The 18,285-nt window shown below is 53.0% G+C and overlaps 1 protein-coding gene across 46 annotated transcripts in view; it reads left to right on the top strand.

Moving 5' to 3' along the window:
• SEMA4D (semaphorin 4D) overlaps window positions 1-18,285 on the top strand; it is a 130,015-nt gene that overhangs the window by 102,698 nt on the left and 9,032 nt on the right. For 16 of the 46 annotated variants that reach the window (XM_078365370.1, XM_054253675.2, XM_078365359.1 and 13 more), the window contains 8 exons: window positions 971-1,122; window positions 3,298-3,473; window positions 3,553-3,709; window positions 4,766-4,988; window positions 5,808-5,923; window positions 9,036-9,208; window positions 9,284-9,327; window positions 10,765-13,505. In XM_078365370.1, the coding sequence (XP_078221496.1) occupies window positions 971-1,122; window positions 3,298-3,473; window positions 3,553-3,709; window positions 4,766-4,988; window positions 5,808-5,923; window positions 9,036-9,208; window positions 9,284-9,327; window positions 10,765-11,690 (1,967 nt within the window). In that variant the 3' untranslated portion in view covers window positions 11,691-13,505. Of the gene's footprint in view, window positions 1-970; window positions 1,123-3,297; window positions 3,474-3,552; window positions 3,710-4,765; window positions 4,989-5,807; window positions 5,924-9,035; window positions 9,209-9,283; window positions 9,328-10,764; window positions 13,506-18,285 lie in introns of those variants that run through there. The other 30 variants (XM_078365465.1, XM_078365454.1, XM_035299575.3 and 27 more) reach the window with 5 other exon arrangements.

The following is an 18,285-nucleotide window of genomic DNA, read 5'->3' as shown; positions in this document are numbered from 1 at the left end:
GCATGCACCCATTGATCTCTCCTTTTGCTGTCTCTGAGCCCTGAGGGCCCCTGAGCTTGTGTCAGCCCCTGTTTGCGGGGGTTGGGGGGGACATTTCCCGAATTGCTCAGCAATGGCCAGAGTCCCAGGGTGCCTTGTTTGCTGTTTTCTCTGCTAACAGTGTACTGTCTTAAGACGGCTCCCCGCTAACCCCCAAAAATGGATTTGGGAGACTCTCATAAAAGTGAGAATCTGATAGTAAATGGTAAACTCAGACTAATCGAATGGGGACATGGTGTAATTTCCAGAGTGATATTAAAGTGTGGCATGAACACTGGTGTGGGCCCTGCCTCCAGGCCAGCCTCTAGCACCCGGTTGGATGGGCTCTGGGTGCCTTGTTGCTGCCAGCAGCACGTGTCTGATTTCCATCTTAAATGTGCAGGAAGAAGCTGGTGGCTGTTCATGGGGTCTTTTCTTCTGTGTGCCAGCCTGCAGAGCCCTGGATTTTGAACCTGTTGACCTCAGGGCAGATCCCAAGACCCAAGATTCAGGGACAGCTGGCTATTCCTCAGGGTGGGGCAGGATCTGGTGGTTAGAGTTTGTTTATTTGAAGCATGTGTTATTTCAACCTGCAAATGCATACCTTATGTAGGTCTGTGATACTGATACCATCTGGTTCCCTGCCTTGTAATCAGAAGGCCCAGCCTCACTTCTTCAGGTGGACCTGGGTAGGATGTGCTCCCCAGAACCACTATTGAGGGCATCTCTCTGAGGCCAAGGAGGTGGGGGTAGGGCACCCTTTGGACTCTGTGCTATCATCATTCCTGGACCCTGGGATTTCTGCTTGGGTTATGGCATGTGCACACTCCAGATATCCTTGCAGGGAAGCCCTCAGGCCCCCGAAGGCAGTGCAGGCCAGCCTGGTGACCTTGTGGGTGCAGGCAGTGCCCCAGCTCTGTGTTCCGGGATAACGGCTGACCTCTCTCTGCAGAGCCTAACTTTGTGTTTGCTGACGTGATCCGAAAAAGCCCAGACAGCCCCAACGGCGGGGATGACAGGGTCTACTTCTTCTTCACAGAGGTGTCTGTGGAGTACGAGTTTGTGTTCAGGCTGCAGATCCCACGGATAGCAAGAGTGTGCAAGGTGAGTGCCAGGCAGTCTGGCTTTGCTTGGCCCCTGCCTTGGCAATAGTGTGCCTGGATGATGAGTGCTCTGATCTTTATCTGAAATGTCACTTTTCCTAGCACTTTATTCCCTTGGGCCTCAGATGCCCCTCTCAATAGGCCTTATTTCTGGGGGTTGTGGGGACTGGAGGAATGCTGGCCTCCTGTTCTCAGGAGGTTCTGTTTTTTGATGCAACCTCCTCAAGCCTCCCCAGTGTATAAAAAGCAAGACTTTGTGGAATATATTCACCAGAGTCTGTTGGAATTTCACCATTTGCCTCTTAATCTACCTAAGAGTGAAACATTAACTGACAGCTTAAGATTAAGAAGAGAGAACCAAGACTGCCAAAACACAAAGCTTTAGGTACATACTGGGGGAGGGAGGGTGCCTTTAAAGTGACACACTGAAGGCGCAGTGCTCAGCACAAGAGAACAGCCTGTGGGCTTGACTGTAGGAAATCTCAAGGCTGCTCAGTGGCGGTTTCTGGGAGGTGGATTGTCAGGCCTCAGAGGAGCCATGGGAAACCACGAGAGCCAGCTGCCGTGTCCCTGGCCAGGTGCTCAGCTCGGAGCAGGTAGCTGTTCATCCCTCGTGGAAATTGTTATATGGTTCCTGCGTGGCCCTTTCTCATATAGTGATGACCATCAGGACATCAGAGAAGCAGGGGTTCCTTTCATGCCTATGGCACACAAAGTGGGTGCTTTTGATGCTGTTCCCTTAACAACCCCTCACATGAAGAAGGTGGGTGATATGCACACCAGAGTATCCACCTGGTGCTTTGCCTCTGCCCAGGCCTTCTCTAGCCAGGGCTCACTGACCAGATCCTCTGCCTGTCCCCTAGCCATAGCTGCTATGCTCCTGTCTTGCAGACCAGGAAAGTCTGTCAAAAGTGTGAGTGTAGGGGGCAGGCCAGTGCCCTTTGAGGTGGGGAGGGTGCTGCAGGGCCAGGGCCCTTTGCAGGTGTGCGCAGTGAGTGCTCAGAATGTTCTCAGAGCAACACTGGCCGGGGGCTCAAGCTCTCTCCCGCCATCAGGAAGCCAAGGGTCAGACCTGCCTTGACCTTGACTTATCCAGCATTGACGGTTTGCAGCAGGATCAGTGAGCACATCCAGTGAGGCACAGTACAGCCAGCCCCACCCCCCAGCAAATCTCTGCAAGTCATAGGTGCACAGCTGTCATCCCCTCCGATCCCCTTGTATTTTTTCTCCACAATTGTTTGAACTCCTGGACTGGGGTGGTTTGCGCTTGACCCCCATAGCTCCTGCCTTCCACCCAGGCACACATGAACCCTTCGCCTACTCCCCATGACCTGAAAGCCAAAGGAGACCCATGATGAAAAATGGGCTAGAAATGATTCTTTACTAAAACATCAAGGAGCAAAATGAAGTCCTTTTATAAAAACGAGAATGTGGCCTCCTGTAATCACACAGCAGAGATGAAGAGGGAACATCTTCCCTGTGTTCACAATAAATAAGGCTGCTTCTATTTCGTATTCTTCTGCACTCAGATTTTATGGTTTCAGTATTTCTCACCAGACCACACACAGTCATGCATAGTTTATAATTTTGTCTTGGTCATCAGGTCACTGAAAAGCATTTATAAAGAACCTAGTAGGTTCAAAGCACTTTAGCAGACACTTTGGGTAGAAAGGAAGTGAAGGATCTAGTCCTTCAAGGGGAGGAAGGTTTACCCATTTGCCCAAGACAGGCTACAGGGCTGTGGCTGCCCCATGGAAAGAGGCTGCCACCACCTTCCCCACCCAGCGCATGTTCATTGATGGGTCATGTGTCAGGAGTTACACAGGGCCAGGGGCCTTGGCAGTTGGAAGTGTTGAGAACGGAAGCACCTCTACGGTTATAGGACTGAGTGCTGGGCACGTGCAGGCATGGACGATTGAATGAGCTTTCACTGAGCGGGTTTTTGTCCGTTTTGTTTTACCTGTTAACCTGGGAGCATTTGGGGTCCAAGCTGGAACTTGGACGTGGCACTGCAGGCCACACATATAATTGTCTGCAGCCTCTGTCCCCTGTTGTCTGAGCTTTGTTTTACTCAGACACAGCTGCGCCGTACTGGGCCATGGAGCACCTCTGACCTTAGTGCCTGCTCATGGGGGATCCGCCCTTGGCCCACCATGTACTTGTTATTGGGTTTCAGGGGGACCAGGGTGGCTTGAGGACCTTGCAGAAGAAGTGGACCTCCTTCCTGAAGGCCCGACTCATCTGCTCCCGGCCGGACAGCAGCTTGATCTTCAATGTGCTGCGAGATGTCTTTGTGCTGAGGTCTCCAGGCCTGAAGGGGCCTGTGTTCTACGCACTCTTTAGCCCACAGCTGTAAGTGCCCTGGGTGGAGTCCCCCTTGCTGCTCCCCCATGCCTGCCAGGCAGTCCCATCACCTCTTTCCCCTCCCCAGGAACAACGTGGGGCTGTCGGCAGTGTGTGCCTACAACCTGTCCACAGCCGAGGAGGTCTTCTCCCACGGGAAGTACATGCAGAGTGCCACAGTGGAGCAATCCCACACCAAGTGGGTGCGCTACAATGGCCCGGTACCCAAGCCTCGGCCTGGAGCGGTGAGCTGGGGCATTGGGGGCGGGCCATGCTTTTCCTTTTTAACAGTTTATATTCCAGTTTATTTTCAAGGCCCAGAGCATGGAGCCTAGTGCAGGCACTGGGGCCTGCCCATGGGCTGGATACCTGGCCATCGCCGGGCTCTCTGCGTTAGGACTGGGAGGGTCAATGACCACAGCTCATTCTTCTTCCCTTTGTATGTCACATAACAGCAATTGCTACACTATTGCACAAACAAGAAGGCCATGATGCTGGGGCAGCTGTTTTGCAAAATTAACATTGCATAACAAAAAGGTCAATTTCATTTTCAGTTTCTTACAGAGAAACACATGATTTCTGGGCACAGGCCTCTGCACTGTCCACTAGTCAACAGCAGTCACGTTTTTTCCTCCTAAATATAGTGAACTTTGTGTAGAAATTGGGGATTTCCAGTCCAGTTCCCTCCCTCACATGGTGAAATGTGTGTGTGAGGCATGTGCGTGGCCCTTGGTGGGGCTGTGGCCTGCCTGTGGTGTCCTGGCCCTGAGAGCTCACTGTGGCCAGCACCAGCTCCCTCCCAAGGGCATCTGTCCCTGACACCACCATGGCTCCTTCTGTGCATTGCTTAGTAAAATGTGTTAACTCGTGGCCACAAATTTTGGTTTACACACATCAGGGAGCTAGAAAAAAAAACCCTCAGGCTCGTACACTGTTTAAAATTGGCCTGTTTTTAGCAATGTTTGGCATTGTTTTCATGAGAAAGCTGCAAATCAGTGTTCTGTTTTTCAATTTCAAAAGCTCAGTGTTTTTCACTTACAAATCGATAAAGATTCCTTCCCTGAGTATGTATTGTGAAGGCAATTCTCTCTCGCAGATGTGTTTTATAACTGTGTCCTCTGTGGGCTGGGGAGAGGCCACCTTTCTGCATAGTAAAGTGATTCACTGCGACCCTCATTTCAAGGCATGCATTGCATGGTTTCCAGGTTTTGCAGCCCTCGTGCATTGGCTGCTTGTGTGGAAGCGCCCGTTGGGTGTTGGGAGCATAAGCATGTTAACAGCAGGGGATTTTCTCCCTTCAGTGCATCGACAGCGAGGTGCGGGCAGCCAACTACACCAGCTCCTTGAATTTGCCAGATAAGACACTGCAGTTCGTCAAAGACCACCCTCTGATGGACGACTCGGTAACCCCAATAGACAATAGGCCCAGGTTAATCAAGAAAGATGTGAACTACACCCAGATCGTGGTGGACCGGACCCAGGCTCTGGATGGGACTGTCTATGATGTCATGTTTGTCAGCACAGGTGGGTTCCAGCACATCTGTGTCCTTTGGTAGGAAAACTGGGAAATCCAATTATTCTTCTGTGAATGGATCCACTGCCTCCCTCAAGGTGACCCGGGAGGTTTGTGGGAACATGAAAAGATTTCTGAGAAGTCACCACACAGGTATCTTTCAGATCTGGGACCACCAGGCAATTAGGGGTATTTCTTAAAAATAAAAGTGCAAGTCCTGGCCTGTGTCCAGGCTGACCTGGTACAGAGGAGTCCTGGCCGCTGAGGAGTTGGGGCAGTGCCTGTGCAGGGCGAAGGTGTGAGCCAGCCTGGGAGGAGGCGTCAGCCTGGCGTTTCCTAACTGCTGGCACAAGACCACGTCTCGGCCAGGTTTGAAATGTGCCCTGGCATGTGGAATCTGAAACAAGCACTTCTGGAACAGGGACGGGGCCTGGGAGCCTCCCAGCCGACCTCACATGCCCCCTGCCCTCACTGCTGGCCTAGGGCCCTTACCAATGACACCCTGAGGGCTGGTGGAGTGTGGGAGCCCCCTCATATGGCATCCAGTGTCAAACATAATGTTGACTGTTGATGAGGATTGTTGGGGTCCACCGTGGAACTGTCTGCTTTCCATGGAAAAAACTGGAATAACCCATGACACTTGAGTTTCCGATAGTTTATTTTGCCACAGGCTTTTCCATTTTTTGTTTCTAATGCAAAATCATCGTTTTCTAAGTAGCTTGTTGAGGGAATGACTTGAGAGTAAAGAGTGTGAAGTTTGCCACTGTGGTCACTGTCATTGGTTTCTGTGTCTGGGTTAGTGTCACTGATTTGTAGCTTTGACCCTGCAGACCGGGGAGCTCTGCACAAAGCCATCAGCCTTGAGCACTCCGTGCACATCATCGAGGAGACCCAGCTTTTCCAGGACTTTGAGCCGGTCCAGACCCTGCTGCTGTCTTCAAAGAAGGTAAAGTGACACAGGCAGCCAGACCAGGAGGCTTCCCCACTCGGTGGCTTCGATTCTGGGTGATCTGAGAGTTACCAAACTGGGGTCAGGCTCCTAGGCAGGCCCCTCTGTCTGTCTGCCTTGGATGAGCAGACCTTCAGCCATTCAGTGAGCTGTGGGATCTGAACTGGGAAAGGCAGGAAGGCAGACCTGGGGAGACAGGACTTTCTCTTCAAAGTTGCTGGAATGTCATTGAGTTGTTTGATGCAGGTTTACAGGCTGTGGAGAGGTGGGTACTGCTCCGTGAAAACATCTTTTTGTACCCTGAGCTTGGGGTGTGTGCAGACTGCATCTGTGGGGTGTGATAGTGGTAACAGCTGACTCATCACCATGGAAACTCCTCAAGAGAAGTGGTTTGTCTCATCTGTAAAGCTCTCTCCACCTGCGGCTGAGAATCTCTGCTCTGGCCTGCAGTAGTCCCAAGCAGCCCTTGGCAGGGTGGGTGGGCATCCACATTGGCCTTTAGGGGGCTGCCTCCCTGGACCTGGCTCCTGCCAGGATCTCCACCCACCCTGTGAGGTCCAGGCCCAGTCAGGCCCCTCCTCCCTCAACTGGGAGCAACAGGTAGAGGAAGGGGCCCCTGCCTGGCCAGGTAAGAACAGAGCTACCCTTGGCAGTTGCGTATTTGCAAATGCCCCTCCAGGTCTCCCATCCTCTTCCCTCTCATGTATCCACAAAGCTTTGGGAGCCTGGGTCCTTTTACGTGGTCACCTCCTGTCTCTGCTAGTGGAGAGTTCTCCTTCAGTTCTGAAAGGGAAAGAGAATGAAATAGCCTGAGTGAGTTATAAGCCGCCAGGTACTTGGCATCTGTTCCCCAGCCCCTCTGTCTCCAGGACACACAGGGAGCCCTGGAAATTTGAAGGGTCGACGCTTTAGCCACTGGCCCCGGGGCCTCATCCCAGCCTCATTGTTGAAAGAAGGGGACCCAGAAGCTCTTCTGGGGTCTTCGTGCTGTTCCATGGCCTCAGCCAGACTGGGCAGGCACCTATAATGTCTCAAAACTATGGACTTCTCATTAAAGATCAGGCCCCTGGTGTGGACATTTGTGAAAATGATACTCTGTTCCAGGGGTCACTTAGGGACCTGGACTGGCAGAGGCTTCCAGGGCACCTGGGCACTGGTCCTCAAAGGCAGAAGAGGGTAGGGAGAGGAGGGCCACATGGAGGGCGTTATGGGTCATGCTCACCTGCCATTACCCAAAACTCAGTCACGTGGCCACACCAGGGTGGCTGGCCACAAAGGAAGCCTTGTGGTGCACAGGAGGAGGAGCAGTAGGTTTGGGGAAGCGCTTGCTGGTCCTACTGGATCACCTGACCTGCCTGTCTCTGTAGTAGCCTGTATTCGTGGGGACGTGGCTTATTGCCTGGCCAGGCAGGAATGTATCCTGCCTGCCGTGGGGTCCTGTGCCTTCTCCTTGGGCCCCAGCAGGCTCCAGGTGTGGGTGGAAGGCTCAGCTCTATGGCCATGGGAGCAGGAAGTGGCTGTTCAGTGGTAAAAAGACTGGATCCCCTTGGGGCAGGCCTTCCCCCAACAGCCCACCCCACCCTCCACCACCACCCTCAAGCCTCTCTTTGGGGTGAGGAGTCAGGCAGGCCCTGCTTGGCCACCCAGGGCACCCTGCTCTGCACTTCATGGTGTCCACGACACCTTGCATGTGTCCCCCACAGGACCCAGTAGGACAAACTGGCCTTTGGAACTTACCCAGCTTGGCTTTGCTGCCAGAAAACATTTCCGCCACCTCCACAAGCTGTGCGATGCCTGAACTGTGATCTGGGATGTCATGCTCAGTTCTTCCCACAAACGCGGCACACATGTGGCCTCATCTGCCCAGGTCTCTGCTGCTGCTGCTGTGAGGCCGGTGCCAGGCCAGGTTCCCTCTGCTGTGTGTCGTCACAGTTTCCATCCTTGGGGGGCTTTTCGTTTCTCTCATGGATCTCTGCCCGCACAGCCGGGTGTGTGGCCCGGGGCCTACTGTGTTGGCGCCAGGGCCTGTGATCCTTCAGCCACACTCTGTAGTTGACCCCAAGCGTATCCTCTGAAGATGAAGGCCGTGTTTCATCTGACTATAAGCCACTAAGTTGTGTGTAAATTTGGGAATCTTGTATTATCAACCAAAAGGTGTTCCTAGGGTGTGGAGGCAGATGCCCTGGGCAGAGGCTAGAGAGTGTGCTCCATGGGCCGCCTCTGGGTCTGCTGCAAGCCCCCGAGCTTCAAGTGGGTGCAGTGTGTGGCACCCTCCTTCCAGCTGAGTTCTGTTAAAAAGCCATCAGCAGTCCTGATTGCCTGTGTGCTGGGCACTGCTGGTGGGCTGAAGGGATGGACCTGAAGCCAGTGTCACTGGGAGCCAGTTGTCCCAAAAGGTAGGAGAGTCTCATCTACTCTCTGCTGTGGGCATGGCTGCAGCTGCTCTGGAGCTTGGAGGTTGATTTCCCATCTTTGAGTTCTTCCCATTTACATGTAGACACGTGAAAAGCAAAAGGCATCGTTCTTCCTTTTATGTTATCAAGTCCTCATCCTTCGCAAGTCATCCATTCGGCATCCCTGTTACGTTAGGCCCCTGCTGGGTCCAGACTCTCACCAGAGGCTCCCTGCCCACAGGTGCTCACATGCTGGCTCTGGGTACAAGGTTGGGCTTCTAGTGGTGTGCCTCAGCCTCTGGCTGCAGCCCCTTCTCACCTGTGGTGAGGCCGAGAGGATGGCCGGGAGTGTCAGGCTCATGCACCCCCCTCTACATGGAGAGTTCCGGATGTGGGGACTAAACAGCCTGCCCCCAGCTAAGAGAAAGACATGCAGAGAAGCGCTCTGCTGGCAGGCAGGACCTGAGCAGTGGGTACCCACACAGTGGGGAGAGGGCTTTGGACACAAGGCCCAGTGATCCCTGACGTAGCACGTGGATTCTGCCAGGAGATCGCAGACCTGCCTTGTTTTCCTCTGGTTCTGAGTACCTCTCCTCCTTACTGCAATGTCCCCTGAAGGTGTGCTCTGGGCGCTTCCCACACACTGGTGCAGAAGCAGAGGCCTGCTGCTGGATGCCTGTTTGCCTGACACCAGTTGTCCTGTTTCACACTCGCAGGGCAGGAGGTTCGTCTACGCCGGCTCTAACTCGGGTGTGGTCCAGGCCCCACTGGCCTTCTGCGGGAAGCACAGCACCTGTGAGGACTGTGTGCTGGCACGAGACCCCTACTGCGCCTGGAGCCCACCGACGGCGACCTGCGTGGCTCTACACCAGACCGAGAGCCCCAGCAGGTACAGGGCGGGGTGTGCTGCCCGTGGATGCCCCCTGTGTGTGCAGGTGAGTAACACGTGCTGGTTGCTTTGCAGGGCTTTGATTCAGGAGATGAGCGGCGATGCTTCTGTGTGCCCGGGTGAGTGGCTCCTCGACGTCCCGTTTCCTTTGGGAGTGGCGAGGTCCTGTAACCATTTCACAGTGCTTCAGTGCTGTGGCATTTGTGTGTATTTTGTTTTTCTTTCTCCGCTTGGAGTAGAGGTCAAGTTCCTGGAACAGACTCGTGGTCTTCTCTGTCTTTTTATTCTTGCCAAAAGAGTATTTGAAGCCATTTAGAGTGCATCTGTGTACTGGAAAGCAGTCTTCCAAAACTGTCCTGTTTTCTTTCTGCTTTGCTTGGGGCTCATTAAATAAAACCTAAGCTTATTATAAATGGGGAGAAAGGAGCCCATGGGTGGTTAATCCTCAGGCAGTGGAGGGGCTGGAGTGGTGATTCTCCTGGGGCTGCAGTCTGGGATTTACCCACCTGTGGCTGTCTGTAATAGCACCATGCCCAGAGGGAGGGATGGAATCAGGCCAGGATGCCCCATCCCCAGAAGCCACCTTCCAGGGTGATAAAGGCAGACTTGACCCTTGGTTCTGTGTCCTCCTGTCCCTGACAAGGCAGCTGTCATCAGACTAAGAAAAGTTTAGACATCTGGGCATGGTGGTACACCCCTGTAGTCACAGCTACCAAGGGAGGCTGAGGTAGGAGGATTCCTTGAGCCCAGGGGTTCAAGGCTGCAGTGAGCTTATCGCACCACTGCACTCCAGCCTGGGTGACAGAGTGAGACTCAAACTCTAAAAAGAAAAGAAAAGCTGGCTGAGCACAGTGGCTCATGCCTGTGATACCAGCATTTTAGAAGTCTGAAGCAGGAGGATCACTTGAGCTCAGGAATTCAAGATCACCCTGGGCAGCATGGTGAGACCCCGTCTCCACAAAAAGTACAGAAAGTAACCAGGCCTGGAGGTGCACACCTGAAGTCCCAGCTACCTGGAGACTGAGGTGGGAAGATCCCTTGAGCTGGGGAGATGGGGCTGCAATGAGCTGTGATTGCACCACTGCACTGCAGCCTGGGCAACAGAGCCACACTCTGTCTCAAAAAAAAGAAAGGAAAAAAAGAAAAGTTTAGGCAGGAGGAGAGTGCTGAGATGCACTGAAAGGCCAGCCTTCGTTGTAGCCATTAGCAGAAACGTCTTGTGTCTGATTCAGAGTGCTGATACTAGGCGCAGAATGGGCTCTGCTCAGCCTCCCCAGCCTGATGCATTTTCTTCCGGGACACAGGGGTGAGAAATGGGATTTCTGCTGCTCAGAGCTGCCTCCAATTTCTTTGCCCCCCCTGGGCTGTCATCCAGGGCTCATCTTTGCTTTTTGGTCATGCATGTCTTTATCTCCTTAGTTGTTCTGGAAGATTCCATGTTGCTCCAGTGGGTGAAACTCTTGCGTCATCTTGTGGGTATTAACCTATTTTTTAAAGAAGTTGTTAAGTAGCAAATGGGATTGTTGACACTGTGCACATTTATTTTGATGTTCCAGATAAAAGTAAAGGAAGTTACCGGCAGCATTTTTTCAAGCACGGTGGCACAGCAGAGCTGAAATGCTCCCAAAAGTCCAACCTGGCCCAGGTGTTTTGGAAGTTCCAGAATGATGTGTTGAAGGTCGAGAGCCCCAAGTATGGTCTTATGGGCAGAAAAAACTTGCTTATCTTCAACCTGTCAGAAGGAGACAGTGGGGTGTACCAGTGCCTGTCAGAGGAGAGGGTTAAGAACAAGACGGTCTTCCAAGTGGTCGCCAAGCATGTCCTGGAAGTGAAGGTGCTTCCAAAGCCCGTGGTGGCCCCCACCTTGCCAGTTGTTCAGACAGAAGGTAGTAGGATTGCCACCAAAGTGTTGGTGGTATCCTCCCAAGGGTCTTCTTCCCCGACCCCAGCCGTGCTGGCCACCTCCTCTGGGGCCATCACCCTTCCTCCTAAGCCTGCACCCGCCAGCACATCCTGCGAACCAAAGATTGTCATCAACACGGTCCCGCAGCTCCACTCGGAGAAAACAATGTATCTTAAGTCCAGCGACAACCACCTCCTCATGTCCCTCTTTCTCTTCTTCTTTGTTCTCTTCCTCTGCCTCTTCGTCTACAACTGCTATAAGGGCTACCTGCCTGGACAGTGCTTGAAATTCCGCTCGGCCCTGCTGCTCGGGAAGAAGAAGCCCAAGTCAGATTTCTGTGACCGTGAGCAGAGCCTGAAGGAGACATTGGTGGAGCCAGCGAGCTTCTCCCAGCAGAATGGGGACCATCCCAAGCCAGCCCTGGACACTGGCTATGAGACCGAGCAAGACACCATCACCAGCAAAGTCCCCACGGACAGGGAGGACTCGCAGAGGATCGACGACCTCTCTGCCAGGGACAAGCCCTTCGATGTCAAGTGTGAGCTGAAGTTTGCTGACTCAGATGCAGATGGAGATTGAGGCCGGCTGTGTGTCCCCACCGGCACCTCAGCTGCAGTGCGTCCAGGCGTGGAGAGTTTTGTGTTTCTGCTGTTCAGTATCCAAGTCTCGTGCAGTGCTGCGTAGGTTAGCCCGCGTCGTGCAGACAACCCTAGTCCTCTGTCTATTTTCTCTTGGGTTGAGCCTGTGACTTGGTTTCTCTTTGTCCTTTTGGAAAAATGACAAGCATTGCATCCCGGTCTCGTGGTCCGCAGTCAGTCCGAGCACTCTAAGAAGTCCCGCGGGTGACGCGGAGTTCCTGAGTCCTTTCTGTAGTGGGGGAAAGGTGGCTGGACCTCTGTTGGCTGAGAAGAGCATCCCTTCGGCTTCCCTTCCTCCTAGCAGCCACTAAAAGATAATTTAATTCCAGATTGGAAATCACGTTTTAGTTTATCAGATTGGTAACTTATCGCCTATTGTCCAGATTGGCACGAACCTTTTCTTCCACTTAATTTTATTTTTTTAGGATTTTGCTTTGATTATGTTGATGTCATAGGTCATTTTTTAAATTACAGAAGCAGGTGTTTTAATATTTAAAAGAAGATGTATATCTTCCATATTTTGTTATATATTTGGGATAAAATATGGCTTACTTTGCTTAAGATTCTCAGGGATAAACTTCCTTTTGCTAAATGCATTCTTTCTGCTTTTAAAAATGTAGACATAAACACACCTTGGAGCACACACACCTTTTTCTTGTTTTAACTTTATTCTTTGAGGGAAGCATCGTTTTTGGAGAAATTTTCTTTCTGCACTTCATTTTTCTTTTTTTTTTAACTTTTACTCTCTCGAAGACGAGGACCTTCCCAAGTCCGTGAGGTGGGTTTTGAGCAAGGCAAGGTGACCCGGGTGAGCTGGTGGAGCCAGGCTGGCCCAGAGCTGAGACGGGGAGGGCGGTACAATCTGGTGCTCACAGCTGTCGATCTGATCCTCCCATTGAGACAGACAGAACCTTCCAAGGACGCCTTTGGTTCTCTGAATATCTCCTTTCTCTTCTTGCTTCAATTTCATACCTGCTGCCTGTGCAGACTCTCCATCCGGACTCCCTGAGCTGCCCACCCCTGGAAGGCAATGGGCCCCTTCGAGCGCACGGCGCTGTTCCTGGCCCTGTCCTGAAGATATGAATGGGTGGTACGATTTCAACGCTGGTTAATTTCATACTCCATCTCCCTGCTTTGTAAATACCCATCAGGAAGAGACTTTTTCCATGGTGAAGAGCAATAAACTCTGGATGTTTGTGTGCGTGTGTGGACCGTCTCGTCTTCCAGCATGATAGGATTTGACCATTTTGGTGTAAACATTTGTGTTTTTATAAGATTTACCTTGTTTTTATTTTTCTACTTTGAATTGTATACATTTGGAAAGTACCCAAATAAATGAGAAGCTTCTATCCTTGATTTGGGGAAGACGTTCCTTAGCAGAGGCTGTGCAGCCTCCCGCCTCTGCATGGCCCAGGCGGGACAGCTGGGCTTGCTCTTTTCTGTCTGTTTCCTGCTGTGTTGTGCCCTCTCTGGCCTGGGACGTGCTCCTGGCGACTTCTTCCTCAGTGCCCTCTCTTTTCTGTCCTCTGTCTCACAGCCTCATCTCCTAAGCCCCTCCCTTCTCCTGGCTCCTCCTCCCTGTCCTGTCTGGGCCATGCAGGGGATGGGAGGCCTTCTTCTCCCTGGACCCCCTGGCCAGCCTCGCATGCAGGGCCCGACAGCAGCTCAAGCGTCTCCTTGCTGCCACCCTTCCTGAGTGACCAGGCACAGCATGTGCACGTCTTGGGGACCTTTCACCTCTTCTGCCAGGCCACAGGTGAGTCGGGCCCTCTGTGTGCTCTGTGCCCCATCCATCCGTCTCCTCTGGCAGGTGGGCGGTGGGTGGGGGCATCCTCCACATCCCTCCACGTGTTCCTATACCTTCCTTATCTGTCATGGCTGCATCCCTTGGTTGAGCCATTTCACGCTTTCATTGTGGGTCCATCTGAGGGAAACTGTAAACAGTCAGTGTGAAGCCACTTCTGGTATACAGGGGTCAAACGATGTTTTCTGTAAAGAGCTAGATATTTAGGCCTTGTGGCCACGGGCTGTCACAGCCACTCAGCTCTGCTGTTGTATTATAAAAGCAGCCATAGTCAATATACAATGAGTGGGCAAGGCTGTGTGCCAATAAAACTTTATTTACAAAAATCCATGGTGGGCCTGATTTGCCCCAAAGGCCCCAATTTCCTAACCCATGGTATATTAGGATTTCTTCTCCCTTAAAAAATTTTTTTTCGAGAGACAGGGTCTCTGTTTGTCACTCAGGTTGGAGTGCAGTGACACAATCACAGCTTAGTACAGCCCCTGCCTCCTGGGTTGAAGCCATCCTCCTGCCTCAGCCTCCAGAGCCAGAGTGCTTCTATTTCTGCTCACAATTTGGAGGTTGATATAAGTGGTATTTGGAATTTGTTTTTAAAATTCAGAGCTTCCAGATTAGGCGTTTTAATGACTTGCTTTGTGGTATTTAAAAGCAGAAAAGATTGGGGGGCATAGTCCTCCTGATTTGGGAGGCCAAGGCAGGAGGATCGCCTGAACCTAGGCATTCCAGAACAGCTTGAGCAACATAGCAACATAGCAAGACCTGATCTCTACCCAGAAATGCAAAAAATGAACCAGGCTTGGTGGCACATGCCTTGAGGATTGTTGGAGCCCAGGAGTTTGAGGCACAATGTCGCCACTGCATGCCAGCCTGGGCCACAGAGCAAGACCCTGTCTCAAACGTCACCATCATCATTATAAAATAACAGCAGAAAAGACTAAGTCTAGTGTACTCCCCTGGGATATAGGAGACATTTGCCCTGGATTGGAAAATATTCTGATGGAATGTCTGCTCTTGAAAGATAGCGGAAGGTTCACAACCACACTTCAAAGATGTATCCGGTGCTTCCAGCAGTGCTTGGTGGCCCTGGTGGCCACTGTCTTGTCGTCTGAGTGATCAGTAGATAGAGAAAGAAAGGAAATGGCAACTTAGAGCTTGCCCGGGGGAGCAATGCAGTTAATGAAGAGGAAAAGCAAACCCAATTGCTCCCTTTTTAAACATTTTAAACACACTGTCAGTAGCTCCTGAGAGTTTTAAGGTGCTGCCCTCTCCCGTTAAACAAGCTCTGAGAGCCCCAGGTGGCCCATGTCTGCTGAGCCCAGAATGTCTCTTGGCAGCTGCATTGGACAGGAGAAGCTGCTAGTGTGCATGGAGTGCTGCGGAGACGGAGCTTTGCTGGGCTGGCTTGTGTGGCTCCTGCCCTCCACTGGGTGCCGTGGACCAAGCCTGTGCTGAGCCATCTGTGGCGGCTCTCACAGCTGAATGGTGCTCCTCAGCCAGGTAGTTTGCCTTGGGGCAGGCAGTCCGTATGGCTTCGTGTCTCCGTGGAGCCAGTGTCCTGTCACAGCACTGAAGTCCTTCAGGCAGACCCAGGAAGCTCCTTCCTGGTGGGGAGGCTGGGAAGCGGGCATAGGGTCGCTGTGACCTGGCCATGGACCCAGGGCTCCTTTACTGGCAGGCGCAGGCAGAACGTGTGGTCAGGAGCAGTTATGGTTTTTTTTTTTTTTTTTTTTTTTTTGAGTCGCCCAGGCTAGAGTGCAGTGACACGATCTTGGCTCACTGCAACCTCCACTTTCTGGGTTCAAGCAATTTTCCTGCCTCAGCCACCCAAGTAGCTGGAATTACAGGCACGTGCCTCCATGCCCGCTAAGTTTTGTATTTCTAGTAGAGACAGGATTTTGCCATGTTGGCCAGGCTGGTCTCAAACTCCTGACCTCAGGTGATCCACCCGCCTTGGCCTCCCAAAGTGCTGGGATTACAGGCATGAGCCACCACGCCTGGCCACTGTTATGTTTTAAAATGTGAGGCCCCCAAGTGTGCTCCCTGTAGCTAGGCATGCACACAAGCCCCTGGGGTCACAGGGAATGAAAGACAGGTGCCCAGGGAGAAGGGACTTCGCTGTTACAGCAACAGAAACCACTCCAGGTATTTTAAGCACAGGGAATTTAACACAGGAACTGGTTACAAAGGTGTTAGAAGGGCTGGGAACAAAGTGGGAAGGTGAGGTTTCCATTACCAGCAGTGGGCAGGAAGAGCGAAATGTCAAACACTGTTACTCAGTCTTACTTGCTGTGCCACCGAGGCTGTGGCCTTGTGACCTGCAGCCTCCCCCTGCCCGCCACGCTGCCTTCACCACTGCTGGAGGTCCTATGAGAAGCCACTGAAACGTTTCTTCCTTTTGACTTCCTGTCTCCTGTCAATGCCTCCCGTGGGCAGACCTCACAGAAACCTGGCAGCCACAGATCAGATCTGGTGAATATAGCCATGGGCTTGCAGCTGTGTGGCCAGGAGCAGTGTGTAGAGGGTCGAGGGGCTGAGAGAGTAGTGGGGTCCTTTCCCAGCGCTCAGGATGGACTGAACAGGTTGGGAACTCAGGTCTCCAGCCCTCTGCCAACCTTTTCATGTGGTCTTGCTCTCCAGAGGCATTTGGAGAGCGCTTTTTCCCGTTCCCTTTTTCCACTGAGGCCACAGCCTGCGAGGGCTGTGAGACCTCCCTATGGATGACGAGCTTCAGAGAGAGTGGCTTCAGGCCTTTCCAGGGTGGCCCGAAGCCAGGGCATCATGGGCATTCCGTGAGCTCAGAGGGGCTGTGGTTGTTAATTTTCCCAGAATAGGCTCCAGGGTTCTGTTGGGGTCTGCAGATGCTTCCTGTGGCAGAGGCCACAGCGTGGCTTGCAGATCCCAGACTTTCCTGAGGAGAGTGTCATCTTCTGCCCTGTGGGCCAGGAATGAACCATTCCAGGTGAGGCCCAGGGCCTGGAGATGGCATTACAATGTGCTCAAGGACCAGGCCTGCCGCTTCCTTCTGCGTCCTCCCCCAGCCACCCAGGGCAGGGCTGCTTTGGAACTTGGCTGGGTTTTCTTTTCTGTAACAGCTGTTTTCATGGTAGTTGTCACAGTGGTTTGGGGGCTGATTGAAGGGCTAGCAAAGTGTTTTTAGAATATGAAACTTAGAGGACATCCATGGCATCTTCTGTTCTCCATGCTGTGTCCGGATGCCTCCAGCTTTACTGGGTGACCCTGTGTCTTGGGGAGCATCTCACCCCCCAGAGGGGGCTGAGTGATGGAAGGTCAGGTGGTTAGGGTTGCACTTGGGGACTGGGTTTGCCCCAGAGCCGGTGGAGGCCCATGTGTCACCCAGGAGACATCCCCATCTGCCCTAACATGCTGTTGGCCAGTGATCAGAAGGTGGCCCTGTGGACTGGGCCATCCAGGAAAGAAGGGGCCCTTTGAGACCAAAGCGCTTCCTGAAAGGGAATCAGGGTGGGTCTACCACATGCAGCCCATGGTGTGTGCAGAGGCTGTCAGGGCACAAGGGCCCAGCGTGGGGTGCAGTAGAGGTGATGTAGCCACATGGGCAGAGTAGTGCAGAGAGGCCTGTGTCCTGTGGGTGAGAGAGCTTGAGGCCTGATGGTGGAGTGGAGGTCCACTCTTGTCCTGCACCCAGGGGCCTCGCTGCCCATCCAAGGGAGGGGACAGGGCCACACCTGTGGGCCCATGTCAGGAGCTGGGGTGGGAGATTGGCTGCCAGTGCCCCTCTCCACCTAGACACATTTCTTCCCTTCTCCACCACAGTTCTTGCCTCTGGGAAGGGGAATTATCAATGGAAGTGATACAAAAGATCCACTGATGCCTTCCCCTCCCCGAACAGCCCCCCGCCACTGCCTGCACAGGGCAACCTTGTCCCTGGGGCAGATTGGGATGGTCCTGAGAAGAGAGGTTATGACACCCTGGGGTGTCATGGTGGGAACCATGCCTTTGCAGTGTTCAGGTGAGACAGCACAAGGTGTCACCCCGAAACATGGTCCCCTGGGCTCAGTGACAAAGGGGGTGGGCAGGTCAGGTCAGGACTGCACTTCCTTGGGGCCCGTGCCCTGGGAACAGCTTGCCCGGCAATCCTGAATCCTGGGGGTCTGAGTGCACCAGCAGGGCCCGGAGCAGCTGGGAGCGGCCGCCTGCCTCAGTGTGCTCTGTGGCCACACAGGAGGGACAGCGACCTTGGCAGTGGCCTTGAGAGCGTTCACAGCTGCTGCACAGCCATCCTGCACCACGCCGGCCCTGGGATGGATTGCTGTCATGTGACTAACAATGTGTGTTTACTATAGTTACCCTGGTGCCAGCCGTGAGGGATGGGCAGGGACACACATACACACACACCCCAGACACATACCCCCCCACCCCAGATACACATTCTATCCCAGACACACACCACACCCCAGACTCATACCACACCCAGATACATACCATACCCCACACACACCACACCCCAGATTCACACCACACCCCAGATACACACCACACCCCAGATTCACACCGCACCCCAGACACACATACCCAATACCAGCCACACAGCACACCCTAGACACATACCACACCTTCCATACACACACCATACCACATCCCAGATACACCACACCCCAGATTCACACTATACCTTAGATGCATACCACACCCCAGATTCACACCACACCCCAGACATAAACACCCAATGCCAGCCACACAGCACACTGTAGAT

The sequence above is a fragment of the Callithrix jacchus genome, chromosome 1 (genome assembly GCF_049354715.1).
Source record: "Callithrix jacchus isolate 240 chromosome 1, calJac240_pri, whole genome shotgun sequence".
Taxonomy (NCBI): domain Eukaryota; kingdom Metazoa; phylum Chordata; class Mammalia; order Primates; family Cebidae; genus Callithrix; species Callithrix jacchus.
Note: the sequence above shows the minus strand (reverse complement) of the source record. Positions and strands in the feature narration are given on the sequence as shown.